Source organism: Aulonocara stuartgranti (genome assembly GCF_965226115.1).
Source record: "Aulonocara stuartgranti genome assembly, chromosome: 5".
Classification (NCBI taxonomy): Eukaryota; Metazoa; Chordata; class Actinopteri; order Cichliformes; family Cichlidae; genus Aulonocara; species Aulonocara stuartgranti.
In genome coordinates this window covers 10332043-10357125 of record NC_138943.1, presented here as the reverse complement: position 1 = coordinate 10357125, position 25083 = coordinate 10332043, and the positions used below count along the sequence as shown (strand labels likewise).

The 25083-nt window shown below is 39.9% G+C and overlaps 1 protein-coding gene across 1 annotated transcript; it reads left to right on the top strand.

Moving 5' to 3' along the window:
• The first annotated feature begins 934 nt into the window (after positions 1 to 934).
• On the top strand, positions 935 to 23366 carry draxina (dorsal inhibitory axon guidance protein a). The gene is made up of 7 exons (XM_082534221.1): positions 935 to 1735; positions 10361 to 10866; positions 12660 to 12877; positions 19122 to 19242; positions 21314 to 21406; positions 21657 to 21746; positions 22255 to 23366. Exons 2-7 carry the CDS (start codon positions 10386 to 10388, stop codon positions 22365 to 22367), a joined length of 1116 nt encoding a protein of 371 aa, XP_082390347.1. The 5' UTR covers positions 935 to 1735; positions 10361 to 10385; the 3' UTR covers positions 22368 to 23366.
• The last annotated feature ends 1717 nt before the right edge of the window (positions 23367 to 25083 follow it).

Below are 25083 nucleotides of genomic sequence, written 5' to 3'. Positions count from 1 at the left end.
ACTCACAGTGTAGATTTAGAATGAGACTGGGCTGGATGCTCTGCAGACTTTGTAAGATCGATTTGCGTGAGAACCGTTCATGAAAGATGCAGTACCAGAATTCACTGCAGAGGATATGTAAAAACCGAACTCGCTGCTGAATGTTATTAAAAGTATTGCTGGAATCTTCTTGAGCCGTGTACTTCGAAAAGATAGATTTATAGATGATGCAACCAGTTATTTTTGGCATAAAAAAATAGGGTCAGAATTATTTTCTCTTGAATGAAATGTTTCACCTCAAATTCTAAAACTACGTGCATTAATGTGCCTCACTGGCCATCTCCACCACCCTGTGAATGCTTTTCACCTGACTTCTGAACCTGGCTGCAGGAATCTGCTCTCATTCAGCTACAACAACTTTGGTGAGATTGGGCACCAATTTAGTTGATAAGGCTGAATTTAGAGCAGTTAGTCTTTCTAATGTCCTGGCTATAGTTGTATAAAGTCAGACAGGTTATGTTATTTTGACTCTGGCAGAAAGTACATTGAAAGTCTATTTCTCTCTTTGCAGGTGAAATTCAACATACTATATCTCCAAAGTAAACCCCATAAGTGGCACATATTTGCACTATTTCTTCTGCACGCAGACTTAAAATCTGCGTGCAGGCAAATGCAAATAGAAAATAGGCAAAATATTAATTTCTCTTTTTTATGGATTTGGCTATTTATTTAAGTTAAATAAAAGCTATTTAATGCATGCCAAGTTTAATTCTGCACCTGTCTTGTATACTGGTTAGCACTGCACAGTAAGAAGGTTCTTGCTTTTCTGGGACCTTTGTGCTCCCTGTGCCAGGTGGATTACCTCAGAGTGCTCCTGCGGCCCAAAGCCATGTTTAATTTTTTTTTCTGTATTAACTGGTGCAGTTTAGTTTGCTGCAGGTGCTGATTTGATATACCTATAAAGCTTTGTGGTGTCAGTAAAACTGGAAAACTTACTGGAAACACAATTTTGCTCCCTCTGAATGTGTAAAAAATTAGAGGATTGTCAAGAGTACATCAGGCAGTAGCCTACCTACTACAAGTACTGCTGCAGTGTCAAGCTCTTGTACCCCTAAAGGTAAACTAGCTTATTTTCTGAGCGTGTAGTTACATCAGATTGGGAAGCTCTTTTCTTTATGCTCGGGCTTTGTCCACAGTTGAATTTTGGAGAAAAGAAACAAGCACATGTGCTGACTGGAAAGCGAAAATAATCAAAAACTACGTAGCTTTGTTCATATTGGATAAGCGAGGAGGCTTACTGGGGCAACAAATCACAAGGAATATTTTTGACACGCTGAGAATTTCACATAAAAGTCAAGTTTCTGATCATTTTGTTTGATCTTCTTTCCCAACTTGGAAAACTGATAGAAAATGCTGATTGTGTCAGTATTACGTCAATGCTCTAGCGACCCCCCCTCCCCCCTCCCCCTTTTTATCCACGTTTTACCTGCCGGGACAAGCCCCATTTGGAGATAAAGCTAGCCCTGACGCTGACGCGCACTCGGGAGCGCGCACTCCGGAGTGGTTGACTCTCCTCATTATAAAGAAGCAAGAGACAGTCCGGATACTCGGCACATCCCGGAGAGCGGACTACAGAGCTGCTGCTGCGCTGCGCTGCGCTTCGGTCCTGTCCTGCTGTCAACCTGCAGCCATATGAGCGAACTGCTGTTTGAGGCTTAAATAACACCAGAGGAAAACAAGGAGAAACAAACAGAAAGTAAGGAATCATCTCTGTTATAATCCTGGAAAAACGAATTACATCATTGCCAGAGCAAGTGCTTAGATTGCTTACTATTGCGGCTAATATCGTTTCTTTGGTTTCCAAACATTGTTTCAGGTGTTTCTGTGACGTTTGTAAATTCCTGCTATTTTATTCGCTCTGCCCTTTTTAAATAGATATTCATACTCAAACAGCAGACTGAGTCCAATTCCCAGTTCTGATGCCATCATGGACTTGCATCTTTATTTCTGAATCCTTTTATTGCAAATGTTTTAAAGAGGATTGCTTCTGTCCGTCTAGTCCTTAATATTGTCACACAGACCATTTTAATAACTTAATTAATGCCGAGGTTTTCCTTTCAGATTCACTGATTTAAAAAAAAAAAACGCGGTTTGACTGGCAGGCAGAGCGTCGTTCTTAACGGTTGTGTGCAACGAGTGAGTGTTTGCAAACATCGGATTAGATATGGCTTGATGGCGGAAAAACAGATTTGACTCGACAATTAATTTAACTTTTGTGTGTCCTGCTGTCATGCTTTTAAATCAGATCAGCATTACAAAGGAACTTAATGGATGAATGGTGTGGATAGTTATAAATGATCGGAGCGATTATCTCTTCCTGACAGCTCATTGTTGCTCACTGCACACCAAAGACGCTGTGTGTAATGGTGCGTGCGCGTGTGTGCTCGCGTGTTTGTTAGAGAGAGTGAGTGAGAGAGAAATGGGGGGAGGACTCTGTGTGTCACCTTGCAATTAAAAGTGAAAGGAGCAATTTTTGCAGACTCACTTGAAGGAGTTAATGCTAATTAATAGCAAGTCAATCAAGCAGGGGCGCATTAGACATGATCAGAGGGAGTGTGGAGGAACCCCACCGTGAGTGGACCTCGGGCCCAAATAAAACTGATTCGATCTTAAGTGAGTTGGAAATGAAAAGATAACTCAAGGACACATTTACAACATTTGATGTTCAAGTGGAAATTAATTTTGTGTCTTTTTCTAGATTCGTTTCAAAGACTTGGAAGATAGTGGTTTGTCGTTAATGTTGTGCCTGGCAGAAGCCGCACACACTGTGATAAACCGAACTAGCATCTAGTCTACTGGTATCAAAGACCGATTGAAATTACCTCAAAAGAATCACTGTTTGTTTTCATTTTGCTCTTTCACTCACTGCACAATCAAATCTCCTCATTTCTTTAATCTTTTATTGATTTTCAGCCAAAAAAGCTACATTGCTAAACTCCCATCCAGTCTCCTCCACCGTGGTGTGAATCTCGCCTTGATCGCCACTGCCAAGCATGGCTGCATCTGTTTGATCAAGATGCTTTCAACATTGGCAGGCAGTCAGCGCCGCTCGCTTCCACGGAGCGAGCGGGGAGAAGGGAAACTTTGCGTTCATATAATACGTTTGCATGCTTCACTTGATCATCTCTAAACAGGAGTGCCTCCCCCCCTCCCACCTCGCTGACCGGTCAAACTGTTCCCATGCAGAATGTCCAGAGACAGACCCAGGTGTCCACATTTCATGGGTTAGAAAGGGGCAAGTATTGTTATCAGCTGCTGAAGCCAGCCCTTTGTTGTTTGTTGTGTGTAAGAGGGGACTCAGCTGGTGCCCTTATCTGCCACAAAATACGAGATGCCACGACACTTTGTTCTAATTAAGACAGGATAAATCCTCCCTCTCTTTCCATCTCTCTCTCACACTCCCGCTTTGATTTCAGTCTCTCTCCTCTCCCTCCCTCTCTCTTCCTGCCTCACTCCTTTCTTTCCCGCTCTCCTCTCTCTTAGAATTACATCTTATTTTCTCCTTTTCACTCAGTCCCCCCACCTCCTTTGTCTCTCTCATTCTCTTTCCTCTCTGTGGGATGCCTCCTGCTGTGCTTCTGGTGCTGTTTGTGTCTCACAGCATTTTTGGAACATGCCTCTATGTGGGTGTCTGGAGGAGGTTTCCCCGCTGTGAGTGTGTATTTGTGTGCATACGATGATTGTAAAAGAGAGAAAGTGTGTGTATGTGTGCATTCAGACGGGCGATAAGGGCCCCATCCCAGGATGTTGCTGATGTTACTTTGCATCAGTGACAATGTTCTGGCCTCGTTCCACATCTGTTGTACCTGCGACCAAATTACCACCGAATCATTTTGTCTCTCCCTGCTCCCTGCTCCGGCTCACTTGGTGACAGATGGACCTTCCTTATGGCTCTTGTTTTCTTTTTTTATCACCCTATGTTGCTTCCAGGGGCCTCCGCCATCCAATAAACACCTAAAAGCTGCAAAATCCTCCCAGTCTATGTGTGAATCCCATTGATATTGTTTGTGGAGGATTGGGGGAGACAAAGCATTTTATATTGCTGAAGTCAGTGGTATTGGCCCTTGAGGAAATGAAGTTTTATGGCGTTAACTGCAGTTGGCAGACATGTTTATTATGCACAGGCATTTACTGGAGCTGTAATTTAGGTGCTTGTTATTGAGATGATATTTATGATAATTTGGTAGCATAAACTAGAACTATTTTACAGACGATAAGGAGACAAGTGCAATACATCAAATATTCAGCATTATTAAAATGGAATGGAGCAAAACTGAGTTATATTTGTGACACAGCCGATTACGCATCTATATTTCTTTGTTTAAATGTGCATTTTTTTTCTTCTTCTCCTGGTTTTCTTTCTGGTTCAAGCATAAACTCGAGCTGCTGCTCAGTGAACCAAGCAGCTGAAAAGAGATAGGTGGCTTTCCTTTTTTCCTGTGCAGCCACACACTCCCGAAGCGACCCCTGGTCTCTTTTTGACAGCCTGTAATAAATTTGCAAATTGAGCATATGCTCACAAGCCTGATTATTAGCTGGTTGATAACTTTCTGCTCCAGTGGATAAGATCTACTGAGTAATTCTGACATTAATCAACAGGAGTGTATTCCTGAGTTAAACTTCAGATCGCTGTATGCGGCCTGGAAACAAAGAAAAAAAGTATCGAAGGTGGCCTCTGTCTGACAACAGTCTGTTCCTGGATCCTTTGTTTCCTTTATCCTTATGGCCCTGCTGGTTGCTATGAGGGATAAAACAAGAGGAGCAGATGGCTCCTGGAGGTTTGGTGTCACAGCAGGTGAAGCTAAAAGATGCACACGTACAGCAGTTTAATACCAGGGTGGCCTCCTGTTCCGCCTCACTGCTTTTCCTCTCTCATTTTCCCAATATGAGCCGCAGATCTGGGTTCAATCTCTGTTAAGTCTATTCTTATATGAGTGTGTCCTGCTTAAGGGACTGACCAATTGATCAAAGCCCAGATAGACGCCCCTGATCTCATCAGAGCTTAATCATCCAGCCCTCTAATAGTGCCCCCTTTGCAATTTCTTGTGAGATTACCTATCATTTCATACTTACTCCGCTCTGATTCATGTGTCCCAGGTGGCACCACACTGTACGCCAGGCTTATAAAAACTGCTACAATATATATTGTGTTTTCTACACACTGTTAGAGATCACCTGCTTTTCTCCTACCTGCTTCCAAAAAATGTGGATTTTGTAAAACATTTTATTGGATTTTATATTACTATACACAGCTTCCCTCTGTACACTGATGAGCTCAGACACCAATAAATCTTTACACCTTTGAGAGTTGAGGTTCAAAGTATTATCCAAGATGCGTTCCTATTAAAAATCTGTTTTTGTGTACTTGGTTGTTATTACTTCTGGACTTTAAATTTCCCATGGCATGATGTGAATCCTCTCCACTTCACATTATAAATATAGTTACACATAAACAGCCAAATATGAGCACCAGATTGCTGGTGATAGATTTTTGTTGTTGTTGACATTAGGAGCAAATAATAAAAATTCAAATTGGTTTTTCAGTTCCTTAAGTTTTTTTTCTTCTTTCTAAGTCTGGGAAAAAAAAGACACAACTTCATGTTATTTGACAGTGTGTAAGACAGTCACTCACACACTTTGCATTTGTTAGTTATTAAAGCCCTTTCCTAAAATCAAACATTTCTGTCTATGAGAAGACCTAAATTTAGTTGTGGTAAAAACAACTTTTTAATATCTGCAATTATAATGGGTTCCAAATTCCTAATATACTGTTAAAACACTGTTGACTTTTGTTATGGAGTTTTTATTGTTTTATTTGCTTATGCTTCAAAAGTTATGTTATACATATTTCACCAGACAGTTTTCTGTATAAACAGGAAGCTGACCCTGTGACACTGACAAGAGACCAGCACAGAAATACATATCCGCAGAGGTTGACTTGCATTATATTATTCTTAGAAATTGACCTGCAACACACATACTCTGTGACACACACACACACACACACACACACACAGCTTGCATGCAGACAGACATCAGGACCTGCGTGACAGGAAATGTGATTATATTTGCATATTGACGATGTAATCTATAAAAATAAACGAATACTCCAGTTCGGTGTGATTTGCTCTGAGCTTCTCACCCGTGCAGCACGTTAACCTACACAAGTGTCTCATTGTTGTTTATTCACCTGACTGTTTGTTAACTGTAAATCTCTGACAACTTTCCACCAAAAATGCAGCAATGCACAAAGTCAGAGCCAAACCCTGCAGGGTTGCTGACATGAATGTAAAAATACAGGATTTAAAGCATTCAAAATAAAATAGAAAGCACAATGAGGTTTTTTTGTGAGAAAAAGAAGATAAGACCAGTCAAAGTTGATGTTTAAAAAAAAAAAAGAAGCAGAAAATGTGAAAGAAATAAGCAAAACTCTCCCAACATCGGCAGAAATCCTTGAACCCCCTCAGTGCTATTAAAAGTGTCATTAAATGGGTTTTCGGAGTCTTTTATTCTTTCAACCAATAGCTATCTCACAGAAGCCATGAAAGCTACCGCCCAGCTATAATTTGCTTGTTTAAATGTTGCCATTCAAGTTGCAGATTACCTCAGTGTGGAATTAAAGTTGTCGGGCCACTCGTTTGGCCCGTCATCGCCTCAGTAGCAGAGGCCCTGCTGTGCCCTACCTTCAACACACAGGCTTGTATAATACAAGCTCTGGCAAGAGGCTGTGCTGTTCATGGAGGTTGTTTATCACACACAAGAGACTATGCTTAAAATGTGGAATGCCACCCGGAGTGCTCCATTATCATTCCCATCCTGTGTCTCCTCAAAGGGCCACCTGTTAGCAGCACTTGAAAGTATGAGAGAGGAAAACAGGGAGCTGCTATGCCGAGATACGTGGCCTTCCTCCTTCACCGCCTACTTTCTCTTTCACATAGCACATCTATGAAGACCTTACTTTGGAATGGGTGCCTTCTTTTTCTGTGGAGATGTAACAATGTTACTTTTTTATACTGGGAAAAATTTTTTTTTGAAGAGCACCATCACAGCAGCATCACCAATTCAGCACCAAAAGATTTGAGTGAGTAAATGGATATATTTCAGACTGTCTGCATACTTTTGACCTACTTTTGACTACAAGTTTATTCAAACAAGAAGCTGTGAATTAGGTACTAGAATGCATTAAAAAGATGATCGCGCATACATGATTTTTATTTCTTTAGTTTTTTAGGGCACTCTGATGGGCTGGTGCCCTGGTCCAGGTGAAGGGTGTACGCTGCATCTCACCCTATGGTAGCTGGGACAGGCTCCAGCCCTCCTCGCAACCTTGATAAGGATAAGCAAAGAGAATGGATAAATGTATAGACTTTATTTCTTTAGTTTATTTAGAGCCCTCTGATGGACTGGTGACCTGGTACAGAGTGTACCCTGCTTCTTTCCTCATCACAGATAGGCTTCAGTCCCTCCAGATAATGAATTGTACAACTAGGTAAGAAATGGATGGATGGATGCTTTATTTAGCAACATATGTTGTGTATGAATTTTTATAACTAAAAGTCATTTTCGGCCATAGTTACCGGACAAAACTCTTACATAGATATCAGGTGTGGTCTAAAGCTACATGACTAAACCTGGAATGTAAAAGCATATACACAATAAAAGCCTCTAAAAGAAAAAGAAAGCAGAAAAATATCCAGATTACAACAAACCGAAAACAGATCATCAGCACAACATACCATTATTGCTATAGTCACTTGACTGTATAAGCAAACAGTGACAGAAATAATTGTGTAAGCAACTAAAGTAAGAGTTAGAGATAACAGTAACAGTCAGCTTTCTCAATCCACTAATTGCCCACACAACTGAGCAATTAGAGCATTAGTAGGTGTGATGAGGTCAAATGGGGAGTTCTGAAAAGGGTCTGAGTTGCCAAAGCTGTTTAGCTAACAGAGAGGCATGTATCACAGGAGTAACATAAGCTGGGGCATCGCTTAGGCGGCAAGAAGGCACATTTCCCCAGATGTCAAGCCATTACTGTGATAAATGTGTACAGAAGACTTTGGAGATGTAATCCCTTAATCAATCCCCTTGTTTCACTGCCCTGCACCACAGTTAACTTTAAATGTTTTGTTTGTTTCCCTTCTAAATCACCCCTTTGACCAGATAAGATCCGAGCCACTCGATACCCGCATCAATTCATGTGTCAAACAGACAGAGTGTAATCCCAGCTAAACACTATATATATGTGAGCGACACAGCTGATTACCCTCCCCTTCGACACTCTGCGGACCTGTTTGACGATAAAGGTCTCGTCTCAGTGGCCAGCCCCACACTCTTGTTTGTTTGCTGCACAACTGGTCGAACTCCCGGAGGCAAACGGACAACGTTTGCCTTTAAATCCCTCGGAGCAATGCCGGCACTCGTAGTGCAAACTCCTCCTGACATCACCAGAATCCTCTGCAGCCCGCTCACCCACACACCCTGGCACCTGTGTGCTGTTTTTAGAAACACCTAAATAACAGACTTTAAAACCAAGGGTGTGCTTTTTTTAGCTTGGTGTGTGCGCGTCGCTGTGATAAAAGAACTGAGAGCTTATCAACCCCCCCAACTCCACCTTGGAGACACACACAGCACATGTGCCCACCATCACTGATGGCTCAATACTTTCCCTCATTGATTTTCTGTATGCCCTGCACTGCCATTTGTCTTTTAACACAAAGGAGTTACCTGCCACAGCGCCATAATAGCACTGTGTATGTCTGTCACAATGGATTGTGCTAGCCTATTTAAGTGGAGGAGAAAACAAAACATCCCATGTATATGATTTGCCATTAAGTTTTGGATTTTTTTTAATTACAGGGCAAATTGTGTTATGATTAAAGAAATAAACAAACATTTTCTAACATAAGGTGCAGATCAGTGTAAGCATCTTTAAAGTTTAATGACGGCTAGAACACATCAAGTTTTATAGTGAATCATTTCTGTAGTATTGAGAGGTCAACATGTTTTAATAGATTAATTTCGTCATTATGACAGTTATTTATTTTATGAAATTACTTTATTTTTCCCATTATTTTTTTTCATAATCTAATTAATTGCTAGTAAAATAGAAACAATTTCTCACATCTAGCACAGGGCAGGATAGTTAGCAGGACGACTAGTTAGAGCATGCAGGAGGCAGGATACATGATGTCAGTACACCAGTGCTATTATCACACTAGCACAAACTGCAACAATCAAATACCACACAGGCCTTTTGAGCTGGGAGTGTAAAGGCTGCTTAGTGTCCAGTCTCACTGTGTTGGACATTTGTGTTCTTACCAATGACTGTAGAAATTGGTTCTAATATAAGCACATAGTACTCTGTTGGATTACAATTGAATCTGAGCTTCATTGCAGTGCATGCTGGGATATCAAGATGGGAAAAGAAAAACTATTTTTACTTTTTTATTAAGCACCATTTCATTCACATTTGGATGAAGTGCCATTGTAGATATACAGAACCTCATATTTTAGTTCAGTCACACCTCACACATATGTTGACCTTTGCAATAAAAGGTACGGTTGGAGAGCTCTTGAGACCGTGATGAAGCATGTGCACACTGCAGTATCTCATAATGAGTAAGGCATAGAGGTCCTTGAATGAAGGTTGGAAAATCATTTTTTTAAATGAACAAGCGTCTCACCATTGTCTCTTCAAATTCACCAGAATAAAGGTGTGTGCTCGAGAGGCTGGCTGTGAAGTAGTCGGAATTTGTGGGATGATGAATACAGCAGAGTACGCATCACAACACTCAAGGACCTGTGGTCTCCCAACTTTTGCTTCTGCACAAAAAGGCTGATAGTCGGGGCTGAATGAGGGATGCCCCCTTTGGAAGGAAATTGCACTAATTGTGTGTCTGATATTTTTCCAGAAGGATATGTCACTGAAGGAAATAATAATTGTTCAGGAACTGTCGTAGGAGAATGAAGAGGTCACAATTTATTGGAAAGGGAACTTGCAATATCAACTTTATAATGATGCTATGGAAAACCTGTGGATCATTAAAATAACTGGGAATAATCTTTAATGTGTGTACATTAACGTTTGTATATTTCTTTTGTAACTTTTTATTCTGGATAAATGCAGAATATGCAGATTATACAAATGATATAATAAAATAGAGTGCTGAAAGATAGGCAACTAGTATTTGATACTCAAAACGAATTATTTTTTAAGATGTACAAATCCTCAACATAGCTTCTGTGGAAAATCTGATCAAATCTGCAGACACCGCAGAATAAATTATGTGCAGCACTGAGAAATATTTTCTCCTCCCAGTAGGTGGTGTTGTGCTGGACAGACAATGGCTCTCTCCTGGAGTATGTTGCTGCTGTTTGCCACCCTGGCACTGTCATACAGCGCTGAGCATGGGGCTCCTCATGGCAAGAGGAGGCAGGCGCAGACCTCAGCAGGTGGCAGCAATGCCCTACAGTACCGCTCGCAAGTTCTACAGGGCCGCGGATATAGCAGGAACCGCAGAGGGCACGGTGGCCGGGGTGCCAAGGCTGGAGCTGGGCTGCTCTCTCACAGGCCCCTGCAACCCTTGGCCAGACCTGAGGATGATGGGACAGGCCTAGAAGGTCTCAGCCCAGTGAGACTGGAGATGGGTCCAGGCAGGGACAAAGACAGAGCTCGAATGAGTGTGAAGAGTCCATCCCAGGTCCAGGAGAACCACCTTGTAGGAACACGCAAGGAGAGAGGGCATGGGCATGGAAATGGACATGGGCACCATTCTGAGCACAGGAGACAAGGGAGCCGGCGTGAAAAGGGGCGTCACAGAAAAGGTTAGTGCATCACAAACCCAGACATACATTTGCGCTCAAAAGTTTGCATGGGCATAAATCATTAGTCATGGTAATTTGGGGTTTTTCATGATTTACTTGAGCTGTTTTTGACCTTTCTTTTTTCCATGTTTGAATGAATGTACAGCAAACATCTTTAATTATTAAAAAAAACAAAACAAGGATTGGTGTACAAATTTTAGTCTATTTTGTATTTTCTTTGATCTGTACCAGGTCAAAAGTATGCAGACAGTCTGAAATATATCCATTTACTCACTCAAATCTTTTGGTGCTGAAGGTTCTGCAATGTCTTTTAATTTGACAAGGCCAAGATTTATTATCTTCTTGTTATTATAATTGACTACATCAGGTAGTTTCTATTTGCAAGGACAAAAAGGATTTGTTTAAAAGCACTCAGACCAATATGCAGAACAATGGGAAAATTCAAAGGAAGGAGAATTGTAGATTTACACAAGCATCAGAGGTCTATGGAGCCATTTCTAAACAACTGCAGATCATCAAATAAGCATCAAATAGTTGTACATAAGTACAAGTTATTCACATGTGACACCACTTTGCCTAGAAGGTCAGACAAGAGAAAAGTACCAGTGGCACTGTACAAAGTAGATGAAATAATGAAGTAGGACTACCTCCAAATTCCTCAACTTCACCTCAGATCATTGTCCTGCTGGGATATAGCAGCGTTCCAGCATGACAGTGATCCCAAATACAAAGCAAAACTCTATTGGATAGAGTATTGCCTACATTTAAAAGCCAGGTTCATGCCAGGAAACCAATTTAAATGAATTCTTAAATGTCTTCTGTCAAGACGAGAGATCAAATATCTACATGACAACTTTCTACACTCCATCTCGATCTTAAATGATCAGATGTCAGAATTTAAAACATGAATTAAGAGCAACATCCTTGCCTAAATCTATGGTCATTATATTGACACTGATATTGCCAAAAAGATTTCAGGAGTAGAGGAAAGCAAAGCAAAAACAGTTAAGCATCCCACTCTATTTATAAGCAAGTAGCCACGCCTCAGGGGCACAGCTAAAAAAAAAAGGTCTTTCTGCACATTGTCATTCTTCCCATGGTGCTCAATAGAACAATTGCTGTTACCTTAGAAACCACTGTTATATGTCATAACACTGTCAATTTGATCGAGTGGACAGTTTCAGCAGTTCTGACACAGACAAACCTGTTTGGCTTTGAACCTAAATTAATAACAGTTACATTTGAAAGGTTCTGTAAATATGACATAATGTGACAAAATACAGTACTTTCAGGTTTTAAAAGGAAATTTAAGAAGTTCAGGGACTGCATGACAGCTTGAAATACATTCTGATTTACCACTACTGACTCTGAATTTATATTATGAATGATTGTGGAGGTGAACTCAAGTTTTTGGTCTGGTGTTTGCAGAGTTCCAAACTGCAACAACAGGAACATTATCGTGGTGCACAGATTACACTGAGAAGCTTTTTATTGGACTCGTGCTGCAGAATAAACCATAGTTTATGGAAAATTTGAAGAATTAGTCATAGTAAACAGAAAAACAGCAACAATAGCAATAAAAATTAAAGGTTAAAAACATCTAAACCCCTTCAGTTTGAAATGCCATAGTGACAAAACTATCTCATCTTAACTGCAGTTCAATATTAGTTTATTAGTATATTTGTATTGTTATTATTATTTTATATATTAGTATTTTAGATTAAACTTTCTCTAATAATCTGCTGATATGATTTGCTGACACAAAAAAAATAAATGTATCTCTCTCTGTTCAGGGTTTTCTCCAGAGCTGAGCTCTGCATTGAAGGACAGAGATCTATTTGAGGATCCTCTCTCCTCCTCTGCTTCTGCCACCTCCCCCTCCCTCAGCATGACCCCACCCAATGAACCCCCTTCCCCCATCATTGGCGTCTTTGGCTCTGGCTCTTCTACGGTTACCACGGTGATGAACGAGCATCCCCCAACGCTGTCCCCGGCCTCAACCAAACCCCAGGTAACCAACGAAACTGGAGTGGTTATTAAAGGCTGGGTGTGTTGTGCCTCAGTGTGATTTCAATGTGTGGTGGAAATAGAGTGAAAATGGGCCCCATTACAGCCGTTATGCTGCCACAAGCCTCATAGCTCATCATAGAAATGGCACTCTCTACAGTGTGAACCCAAAGGTGCTGCTTGTGGAAAAACGTCATCCAGCAGGCCAAACTGGCTGGTTGTTGGTCACAGTTTGTATGATAGATATGGCCTGTTCTGTATAACAAAACGGCACCTCTGGAACCCAAAATCATGGAGTTCAGAGTCCAGCAGCACATTTTTCTGTAACTACCTTCCTATTCTTTATTAAAGACCACCTCAGGACAAAATCTATGGGCGCAGAGAGTCTTTTTTTTTGTGTCTGGCTGTGCATGTGTCATGAAAAAATCTGCAGGGGTTATGAGGTATCACTCACCCCCCGTCACAGCCACCCGGAATGATGCTTAAACAACATTTATAATGGAAAATAATAATATATGGTTTCCTGAGACTCCTCGGGTCTGTTACAAATGAAATGTGGGGACAGAGAGTCTCTACATCAGGAAAGTTTTTGGATTTGCCAAAACTGCCGTTAAAACCCAACAGCCTGTAATATGTTTCAGGGAAATTTCCGGTTGATTTTCTGGATGAAAATACGACAGTTAGGAACTGTTGAACTGCAGTTTGTAGAAAATTGAAGACATTTTGTGTTTCTTTTTAAATGGTTCTTTAGCACTCACCGTCCCCCATTAACTTGCGTGTTGTGTGTGCATGCTTGACACCTTTTTCAAACCATTAGTAAATGCTATTTCTTTCAACCACGACCCTTCTGTAACCTTAACTGCGTGTTTACTGCTAAAGTCCTTTAAACCTTCATCTTTCCCAAACCTAACGAGCTCCTTTTGTACCACAGTCTAACCAAGCCTTACTATTCTGCTGTCACTAAAAATGGTTATTACATAGAGGTCTGCTTTTAGTGCCGCTTCTCTGCAGGCAAAATAATCCAAAATTATCCGAGTCATTTCCATTAAATTTGGTGGCGCACAGGCAAAGTGAGACCCATCCAATTTTGAGTATCCCTTTCTTTAAAACTGCACAACGGACACTGACCTCAGCAGAGTTTTTTGTTTTTACACAGTAATTTTTAACAGCACATCTTAACACCTGTAAGTTTAAAACAAACAATGGTTTTTAGTGAGGACCCTGGCGATGAATTATCATGTGTCTCAGATCTCCTAATCACTTCTGATGGCATGCTCATGTTTGATTCATGAAACCTTGCCTTAGGATTGCTCCTTTAAAAATGCCAGCACATTGCTTGGTCACAAATGGAGTCAAAGACAGAGGAAAACTTTTTGGATGAGATTATGGTGATAATAGCGGAGAATATAGTCAAGCATTCTCTAGTATTTAATGGACTAAGCACTGTGACTGCTAACCAAATGACTGTAGTGCTGAAGTGTGTGGTCACTGCATTGAATAAGGTAGAAGCAGACAGACAGAGCTGGAAAATTCATCCCAGCTTTGGCCTTAGATGTATCCTGGACCTTATAACCAACAAAAAATTTATTTTTACATCAAATCTAGAGCCTGATTAGAAATAATTTCCTCATGGTTTTCAACTTAAAGTCATTCTTATGAATGAGATCCCTGACGTTTTGCTGCCCTATAATAATCTCACGCTAACCCATTGATTCTCTGATTCTTATTTGCAAAAGGTCACTCGTCCTTTTTAGGTCATCAAATAAACAACTGGCAGTTGGCTCGTTAAAACAAGTGACATTAAGAATGAGGATGTTGGTGCAAGCTACCGGGACACAGATGGGATGAAGTAGCAAAATGTGATAAAACTTTTGAGTGGCAAAAACACAAACAAAATATTTCCAGGAATGGTCAGGCTATTTTCCAGGAGACTGAATAGTCTGTTGTTTTGATCTCTCATCTCAAATGTAATTTGCTCTGGAGCGGTTAAGCTTTAAGAAACGAATCACCCTTGTAACACTAAAAACCCAGGATGAAACTTTTAGTGTCTTTGCTTTGCTTCTAAATCCGCTTCAAATTAAAGGAGGGAAAAAACAAAAGTGGGTAAAATAAAGACATTTACAATACACAGAAGACACAAAGAGACACAAAGAGATTATAAAGGAACAGACAACTATGTTTAAAAACGACAGGTGAAATCAATTAAGACAGGATAGGCAATCAGAAGAGGTAGAAAAACAACAAAGACAGGGAGTAAAAAACACATGACACAGATAAAGATCTTTCAAAATAAAATAGGATGTCAGTGAGGAGACAATGCACACACAAGGCAAGAATGGGGAAGCAAAGCAAACAAGGAAAAGGACAACGCTCAGGAAATGCAAAGGAAAAAGAAACTATGACTCTTCTGAGACCCCAGAGAGTACAGGAGCATACTGTACTCTGACAGCAGTCAAATATTATTGGGCCAAAGCAGAAAAAGCTGTTAGCCTCTCCTGAACCCAGATCCAGTTGTACAAAGATGCTGAGAGGCATCTTAATTAATGTTCGATTTTATGTTGATGGTTTAATGAGCAGTAGAGGACAAGCAGGTAGCCCCCTGCAATTAAACTGATTGTTATTTTCACAGGCACATTTCCTGAGGGTAAAAGGACACAATTTGGATCTGTTTCCAAGAGGAGCTTCTTTTTTTTTAATTGATCATGTATTCCCCGTGAGATATCACAAAGTCCTACTGTGTTACATTTCTATTTTGTTTCACCTCTCTGAGGAAAGTGGCAGTAACCGTGTTCTTATGGCTTTTATTCAAGTTAGGGATGTCTTAGCAATTCATCAAGAAATTTTTCTTTATGACTAGACCATCAAACGCCGATCTCCACAACAATATTTTATTAAAGTACGACACCTAAATTTATGGCACTTTTATATAAATTTGGATCAGTCACAAGGTATTCAGCTACTGACATGAATTTTGAATATCCTATTAGGAGCCTCAGAGTGCTATGTTTATGTGCCATGTACATAAACAGTACCACATGTGCTTTACTAGATTTTTTTTTAGCCATTCTTTGAGCCGTATAAATAGGCAGAACAGGAAAAAACTATTAAAGATAAGTAAAGATTCACAAATAAAGAAAAGGCAAGAGCAGCTAGAGGGGCAAAAATGTATCCATCCTAAAACAGCTGTTTTCTCCCACCTAATATAACAACACAATGGCTTTTTGATGATAGGTTTTTAGAAAAAGTCCTTAAAAAGACCTGTTATAATTATTATTTTTGTCAAGTAGCCTAAGGAGCTTGGAAAGAAAAGCATCTGGACTTCTTTGAGTTGCTTGAAGACGTTTCACCTCTCATCCGAGAAGCTTCTTCAGTTCTTTTTTTTTTTGTTTTGTTTTGTTTTGCCTGTCCTGTTTGGATCTTTAGCCATCAGAATTGTTGTCTGAAGGCCAAGAAAGATGCCAAGTGGATTTACTTTACCAAGTGGATCATCATGGCCTTGCCATATTGGTCCATTTGATTGACCTTTATTATAATTATGTATTTATTTTATTTTTGTTTTTTAAAGACGGGACAGACATGACTGGGGGATAGGACAGGGAGAAAGAATGAAAGAAAGAGAGGGAGAGAAAGAAAAATAGAGGGGAGAAGAGATGGTGAGAAAGGGGAGAAGAGAAAAAAAGAAAAACAAACAAAACACCTGGATCACCACGATCACCAAAGAGCAACATAATAAAAACAACACCATCACAATAAACTAGCTAATAATAGATAACAGTAGATACTTTTTTAATTTCACCTGTTGAGAATGAAAAAAGAAAACAAGCAGAAGAAAACGAGAGCAATAGAATAAACAACATCACGATGATCTATGGGAATATAACTGTAAATACTAAATGTTAAACATTATTGTGCAGCACGTAAGATCGACAGCGCACAGTGTGCTTTGAGGTAGGAGCCAAAAAGGGTGTAGTTTGTGTGTGTGAGCACCCGTGTGTACACCTGTGAGCATGAACGTGCTTGTTTTAAAAGGTTCCTTCATGTAATGATCTGCTAGAGGGTGTGGGGGAGCCACAGCCCCGTCCTCCAGGGCATGAAGCAGGTATGGAGGAGATCAAAACTCCAGACATCCAGAGGCCCCCAGAACACAAGAGACCAAGGAAGACCAACAGAGGGGCAGCCGCGCCACTGTCCCAGAAAGAGCTGACGAGAGTCCCAGATGAGGGGTCACTCAGCAGCCGCGGAGCAGAAGCCAGGGGGGGTTGCAGTGACGTGCCCGTGAGCTCCGCCGGCAGCCAGCCGTGCCTGAGTGACCGAGCCCCAGGCCGAGAGGCCGGGGGCACCCCACCTCCGAAGTGGCCCGAGCAAGCCCCAGGCTCCAGGCCCCGATAAGCAGCCACCAAGGAGTGAGCCGGTGTGTACCTGGACGCCCATCCTCGGACACAAAGAACCACCAACGCACCGATGTCTGAGGGCGTCTGCCACTGGCAGGGGAAGTGGTGGGGGGAGATAGGCCTCCATACCTTGGAGGACCTGGGATGTCCCCAGAGAGGTGGAAGCTGCTTCTTCAGTTCTAAGGGTCAAATGGTGGAGAGTCCCAGATTTAAACCCAGTGGGAGTTTCCCCCCAAAGAGGGACCAAGGACCCCCTCTGTTCAAAGATGGTCGCTCACAGTGGACGTAAGTGAGCGACCATCTTTGAACAGAGGTGGTGGTTTACGACACCAACTGTCTGCCATCTATAATCCAGTTTTGAGAACCCTTCCCAGACGCCTTAACGCCCACTCACATCCTGGGCCATCTGACCTCAGGAAATCACATGATAGGGTGGGGCCAGGTTTCACAATGAGCTCACCCGAAACCCTGGCTGATTGTGACCCACACCTGCTTTCACACCTTGGCTCATGTGATTAGGTACTGTAGATGATCATCAGGAGGTCCTTTGTCCCTTTTTGGGGGGAAACTCCCACTAGGTTTAAATCTGGAACTCTCCACCATTTGACCCTTAGAACTGAAGAAGCTTCTCGGATGAGAGGTGAAACGTCTTCAAGCAACTCAAAGAAGTCCAGACGCTTTTCTTTCCAAGCTCCTTAGACTACGATGACCTGGATGACTGAGAACCTTCACAAACATTTTGTCAAGTACATTTTCCTTCAAATACAGCAGATATCCTTAAAAGGATCTTCTGTATTAACGAGATATCTTCTCTGTGTTCTCTGGCTTTGAGCATATATGTCCCGCTTACCAACTGTTCAAATCTTCTGTTTGAGAGGATCAGCCAATTAGAAGAAAGTTGGCCTAAAATAGCTTGTTTCAAACAGAGATAGAACAGATGCAAGGGCCTGTCTCCATCTAAAATAGAGCGAAGATAAATAAGGATCATTTTAAACTCATAATTGTGCATAGGTACTCGAGGAGATTCTAAGAATTTGGTTCAGCAAACCTTGATTTATTTTCTTTGACACATAGGAAAAAACAGTTTTAAGTGGTTCGGGTCTTTTGGGTGGGCTTTTTTCTCACTTAGCCTAGAAACCATCATCATCAACCATCATACCTTTAGTGCATCGCATGTTGCACTCTACCATCCTGACATAAACGCATAAGGCAAAGATTTTCTTGCATGCTAATCACTTCCATTTGCTTTTATAGATAAGACAACAACAAAACATAATGAAGTAAGAAATTACATTCTGTACGTTTCCATAACTGCAATGCAATTTCTTTAAAAAATAAAAATAAAAATACAGCTGGATTTCATTTAAACATGTCACCTCACCATCCACTCTGTGCTGTATTTGATCTGCAGGCAGTGGCTGTCCCCACTGACTAGAAAGAAAAGGCGTTTGTTCAATGAACTGCAAGTCTGTAAACTGTTTATGTATTAACCACACAAGTACTGCATGATGTATTTGTATGCTGGTGTGTGGCCAGCCATGTTCTCTGTTACCAATCGATTGGTTTTTAAAGCTCTGCTGCTATCCCTGTTGTCTCCGTGGGGGTATTTTATAAATCAATGAAACATCACTGCTGCTGGTCACAACACAAGTCCAATGAGTTTCATTAAGAACACACCGAATACATTTACTAGCAAAACACAGTGAGCAAACCAAAACACACTCATTTATTGCTGCTGTGGTTTAATTGAAACAACTAAGCATTCATCACAGATGACAGAAATGTATTTACTGTCTATGCTTGATAATATATGGGTAAAAGGTAAGGTGTAGTTTCAAGGTACACTTTCATTTTCAGAGGTCTGGACGAGGAAAAGGACAAGGAGAGGTGATGCCAACGCTGGACATGGCTCTCTTTGACTGGACAGATTATGAGGACATGAAACCAGCAGACAACTGGTCATCTTCCAAGAAGAAAGGTTAGTAAAGTTATTTTAAAGTTATTAAAAACAAAGACAGATGGATGAGTTCCTACCTAGAACCCAGGACACCAAAGACCTCATTCTGTGAAAACTCTTAGAGAAATTATGGATGAGGACCTTAGTTTCACTGACCATATTAAGACTAACTAAAACAGCTTCTGTATTCGACAAATATAGCTCAAGTGAGATGTGTCAAAGCAAGATGTTGAGACGCTTATCAATAGCTTTATCTGTTGTAGATTTGGGTACTGCTATGCTGTCTTTATCATCCTTCCTAAAAAAGACTATTAGACAGCTACAGTTAGGTCAGAATGCTGCTCCTGCAACTTTAACAATAACTAAGAAAAGCAGTCAAATCAAACCAGTTATTAGCTCTCATTATTTTAAAAAGAAGTTAAAAACAGCATTAATCAACACTGCTGGACTTTTTAAAACTATTTAACTCCACTTATTTTTATTATGTTAATTTTGTCATAAACAATAAACAATAATTTTAAAATGTTTTTTTTTAATTTTATCTTGTAAAACACTTTGAATAACTGTGTTTGATAGGCCCTTTATGAATAAACTTCCCGTGACTTGCTTGTGGCTCCACAGAAACATCAGGATATCTATGTTTTTAATTTATCCACAAGAGACCTTGAATACAGTCAGAAAATCTCACGGCAATCTATTTAACACGTGTTCACTGTTTAAGTAAAGGCATTTGCTGATGGTGCCACAGACAGGTTAGGTGACGCTAATATCTGCATCAAATTTCATGGTAATCTGTCACCACTGTGATGAAGAGATTGACTGACTCAATATTACCATTACTAGAGACATGTTAGGATGGCTACAAACTGCATTATTAACACTTTATTTAAATTATATTTTAAATTTAAACAACTTGAAGCTACGGTGGCCCTGAGAGGCCAAACGGACTGCAACTTAAGAAAACACCAGCAATAAGAAAAACGCTGCAAAAGCACACAAAACATAGAGGAAATGGGAAAAATGACAACGGAAATAGGAAAAAACAGAATTCCAAAAGCACAAGGGAAGTGTTTCTGGGGAGACAATAACCCGACGGACCAGTTGCAGGAACCAAAATATGCTAATAATTGTGCTGGAAGACACTTAAAAGAAGTGGAGGATCTATCGGTTTTGTGAGGAAAGAAAAGAGGAGAGGTAAGTGTGTTAGCATAACTATTTGCCTAAAAATCTGTCATCAGTATTATATGAATCATGATAAAACACGCCTACCATGTTTTGGGTTCCTGCAGCTGGTCCTTTGGGTTATTGTCTCCCCAGAAACACTTCCCTTGTGTTTTTTCCTATTTCTATTTTCGTTTTTCCTATTTCTGTTTTGCTTTTTCCTATTTTCATTGTGTTTTGTGTGCTTTTGCAGCGTTTTTCTTATTGATGGTGTTTTCTTAAGTTGCAGTCTGTTTGGCCTCCCGGGGCCACCGTATGAAGCTCAAGTAAATGAAATATAAACTCAACACACATAATTATTTTGTAAGAAGTAACAAAGCACTTACTGCTGGGGGGCAGCTGGAGGCCTTAAATCTGCCATCAGTGTTTACGGGTGTCATGTTAAATATGTGAAGTAGAATTTCTTTTTTTATACATGAGGATAGCAGCAAGATTGAAGGGGAATGTTTAAAAGACAGGTTTGAAAATGCTGACACTGACAAAAAGGAGGCTGAGCTGGAGGTAGCAGGGTTGAAGATATTGAGACTTTCATTGGGAGTGACCAGAATGGACAGGATTCAATATGCGTACATCAGAGTAACAGCTCAGGTTGAGCGCTTTGGAAACAGAGTTGGAAGACAACAGAAAAGATTTTTGGATGTAGTGAAGGAGGACACGCAGAGGGGTTGGTGTGACCTAAAAGGATGCTAGGGATGGGGGTCACATGGAGACAGATGATGATGGTGACCCCTAAAGGAAGCAGCCGAAAGAAGATCACACACCAAGTAGAATTTTGTTACTGCGTGAAAAACCCAACAGTTTGCTTGGATGACGCTGCACACTGATCAGTGGTTTGATGCTCAAACAGCTGTTTTCATTTCTTGTTCTGCAGACAAAAGGCGGAGTAAGAACCTCAGCAGTGGAAATATGACTGTGGATGCTGATGCAATTGAACCATGTGACCACCACCTGGACTGTCTTCCAGGTCAGTATAAACAAGAGTCATATTTATTTTTCAGGACCTTACTGTGACCTTATCGCTCTTGGCAGTTATCTTAAAATCCATTTATTGACTGTTTATAAAGTGATAAAACACCACACGGACCATGTATTCACCAGCATTGAAAACGGTGTTTTACACTGTTAGGACTGTGGTGTTGGTGTTGTATATTAAATGTCTATGCACACATATAAAACATGCTTGATTGATAAAAGACGTGTTTTTCTTGAACAAGGTTCCTGTTGTGACCTGAGGCAACATGAGTGTAAACCTCACAACAGAGGTCTCAACAACAAATGCTACGACGACTGCATGTGTGAGGAAGGTGAGAGATTATTACTTTAGTTTTTTACTCACTACTAGCATCATTAGGCGCTTTAGCATCAGCATCAGCTCATCTCTTCATGTGCAGTTGTGCATTTGGGTCACTTCCCCCAAGTCTTACTGTTTACAATTAAGATTTTAAAAGTCTTTGACTTGTAATGGGTCCCCAGAGGGACTAAAAGATTAGAGGCTGACTAACATAGCAGTAAACAGTAAATCTCAAAGTGTCAGTAAATTGAGATTTTTTGTGTTTCATGACATTGTTTTGAGCTTAAAGTTGTTCATTTCATAGATTATGTGATGATGATGCAGAATTCTAACAAATATTAAATGTAAGTAATTTAATTTATACCTTCTCAGCTACATTAGCGTTGCTGATTCAGCTCTTTATTCTATCCTAAAATAGAGCATTTCTACTAATGTTAAAGTACTGCCTCTGGTAATTTAAAACTCATATTTTATCCAATTCAATCACCTTTTCAGATAATGGGTCACTTGTTATCTTTCAGGGTTTCGTTGTTATGCTAAATTTCACCGGAAGCGACGCGTGACCAGGAGAAGGGGTCGCTGCGTGGTGCCGGAGTCAGTCAGCAGTGACCAAGGGGGTTTCATTACCATATAAAGAGGAGGTGATGAAGGCCAAGGTGGAGGAAGAACATAAATAATGACCCCCCCTGACCAAGAAGCCACATGACCCTGCTAAACTGACCAAGTACTTAGAGGTGATGACTTGCTGGTTTTTCAAATCAAACCCACAATATATAAATCACCCTGATGCCAACACCTAGTCAGCTAAAGCGAAGTAACAGGTGGCCAAAGTGGAAATAACATTTCAATGTTGCATTGTGGGATACGTTATGCAGCCTAATCCAGCAAATCACCAACTTTAAGCACGCTTGTTTTTATTTAGTGTTGTTCATTCCCTGCAGGAAGACGGCCTCTCCAAATTCTTGTCATTAAGAAAACCTGCAGGGTTTTTTTTGTCTTTTTATTTGCCTGGTTGAAAAGATTCACTCATTGGGTGACACATCAGTGACTAAAGTTTGTAGCTATCACACAGATTAGGTTTGAATATTTACTGCCTTCATGGTTCCTGTTGATGTGGTTTCATTTTTAGGCAAGAACAGATTTTGTAAGTTTTCATCACGCTGACCTGTTCAAAATAATTTTTAGTATTGCTTTAAGATCTTTGGAGTCCCAGAACAGTGGCGTTTTCCGCTTCAAGACTTTTAGACCAAGTTAAATAAAAATGGAAACAAAAATAATGTTAAAAAATTTTTTTTTATCTTTGACTATTTGCCGTGACTATGTGAAGAAGCGTGTCAGATTTCGTTCCCTGTCCTCTTCTCTGAGCTGGTATTCCAAACAACTGCTAAAAGTTATTTTTAAAAATATTATCTAAACTGGTCTGCTGTCCTGTACTGTATATATGATTGTGTTTGAATTACCAACACCTTTTTTAATTGACAGCACTGTTAAAAATGTGCTTAATGATAGTAAGATAAACAAAATGCTTGTCTGACCTTCCACTTTACATGTCTGTTTTATTTATTCAGTAATCAAACACGTGTTTATATATTCAGTTCTTCTGCCTGTTTTTATTTTTACAATTAAAACACTTACTAGGATGCACACTGTGTGATGCTAAGCTGTTTCTACACGTCTACACACTGTTTGGCTAAACCATTTTTACTAATCCTAAAAAGCAAACTCTCTATCCTTTAGACCAGGGGTGTCAAACTCAAATACACAGTGGGCCAAAATTCAAAACTGGAACAAAGTCGCGGGCTAACGCTAATATTTATTGAAAAAAAAAATCTCTGGATATAAGAATGAATCTTTTCTTATGGACTCAAACAAGTTTTGCTGAAAAACTGAATATGGAACAAGCAAAGCTTAATACTAAACAATATATATATTAACTGTATAATACCAGTAGGCCAGCGCTAATAGTAATTTGGTATGGCTTCGCGGGCCAAATGTAATTAGGCTGCGGGCCAAACTTGGCCCGCGGGCCAGAGTTTGACACCTATGCTTTAGACGGTCGTTTTATCGACACTATTGTGTGATGAGACACAAGGAGAACATTTCTAAATGCAATTTTTATATCACATAAAACAATTATTTAAAAAAAGTGCTTTACTTTTTTTAATATATTTTTGGACAAGAAAAGATTTGATCTTCTTTTAAACTAGTACTCAAACAAATATGATTTAAAACTGACATTTTTTGTTCATTTTCATAATTTCAGTAAATAAATGACAGATAAATAAGTAAAAGCACGTCTACATTTCCTAAACCTTCAAATAGATAAAATGATAAGAGCATTCTTAAGGGTTCAAGTTTTTCCTCTTTGCTAATCAGGTGTACGGTGTCACAAATCTAAAGCGCTCTCCGAGGCCTTCACAAGTAAAAGGTTTCGATTCTTGTGAGTCTGCCATGAGATTTAAAAAGATTTCCAGATAGAAACAAATTATTATTCTATAAATGGTGCAGATTTTAAATAACTGTTAATTTTTCCTGCCTGCCACAGGAAATGTATCTCATTTTGAAGAAGTGAGAAAGAAATCAAAGCCTCCAAGTACCTGAAAATGTAATCACGGGATCTGCAGATAACTCTCGCAACCATCTGTATCAAAGAGTATCAGTCTACAATCTGAGAGACACGCATTTGCAGTCTAAAAATAGAATTGGAACAAAACTGTAATTGGCCAGTGTCCATTTATACAGAAAGACAAGACCTATTGGAATAATGTGTTCAAAGATAACTGATCAGGAGCAGAAGCTTCTTCTAACTTAGGCACGGTGCTGGAAATGTTATGGCTTGGGGATGCTTTGCCGCCTCAGACATGAGGCAACTTGCAGTCACTGATTCAACAAATAATTCTTTATCTTACCAAAGATTATTTAATTGAACATAAGAGGTTATCTTTAGGGAAGCTGGACTTCACCTGGACAGGATTAATAATTTAAACACACTAGCAGAAAACAAAAAGAAAGTTCATGAAGTCCATAAAGAAGGATTATTAAAAATTAAGAATAATGACTGCAAAAATATACGTCTGCTAAAGAGAGCTATACTGACTCTTGAGATTAACACATACTAACTTTGACAAAAAATGTCCCATTTTAAATAATTTCTAAAAGCAATTATTGAAAAACATGTTCACAGGTAAAGATAATGAAAACTACTGCATGTGATTACTCTACCGCCGGGAATCTATGGATTTTTGGCACTTAAAATATGGTATTTATGTGATAATAACATCATATTTTCCTTTTTTTTATTTTTATTAAATTAGAACAGAACAAAATCATTTACTTTGCTTATGCTTTAG

Bases quoted from the DNA above. Each gene is read 5' to 3' on its own strand.
- draxina (XM_082534221.1), top strand. From the start codon at position 10,386: ATGGCTCTCTCCTGGAGTATGTTGCTGCTGTTTGCCACCCTGGCACTG. The intron at 12,878-19,121 runs GTAACCAACGAA...TTTCATTTTCAG, and splicing joins CGGCCTCAACCAAACCCCAG to AGGTCTGGACGAGGAAAAGG. The intron at 21,747-22,254 runs GTGAGAGATTAT...GTTATCTTTCAG, and splicing joins CGACTGCATGTGTGAGGAAG to GGTTTCGTTGTTATGCTAAA.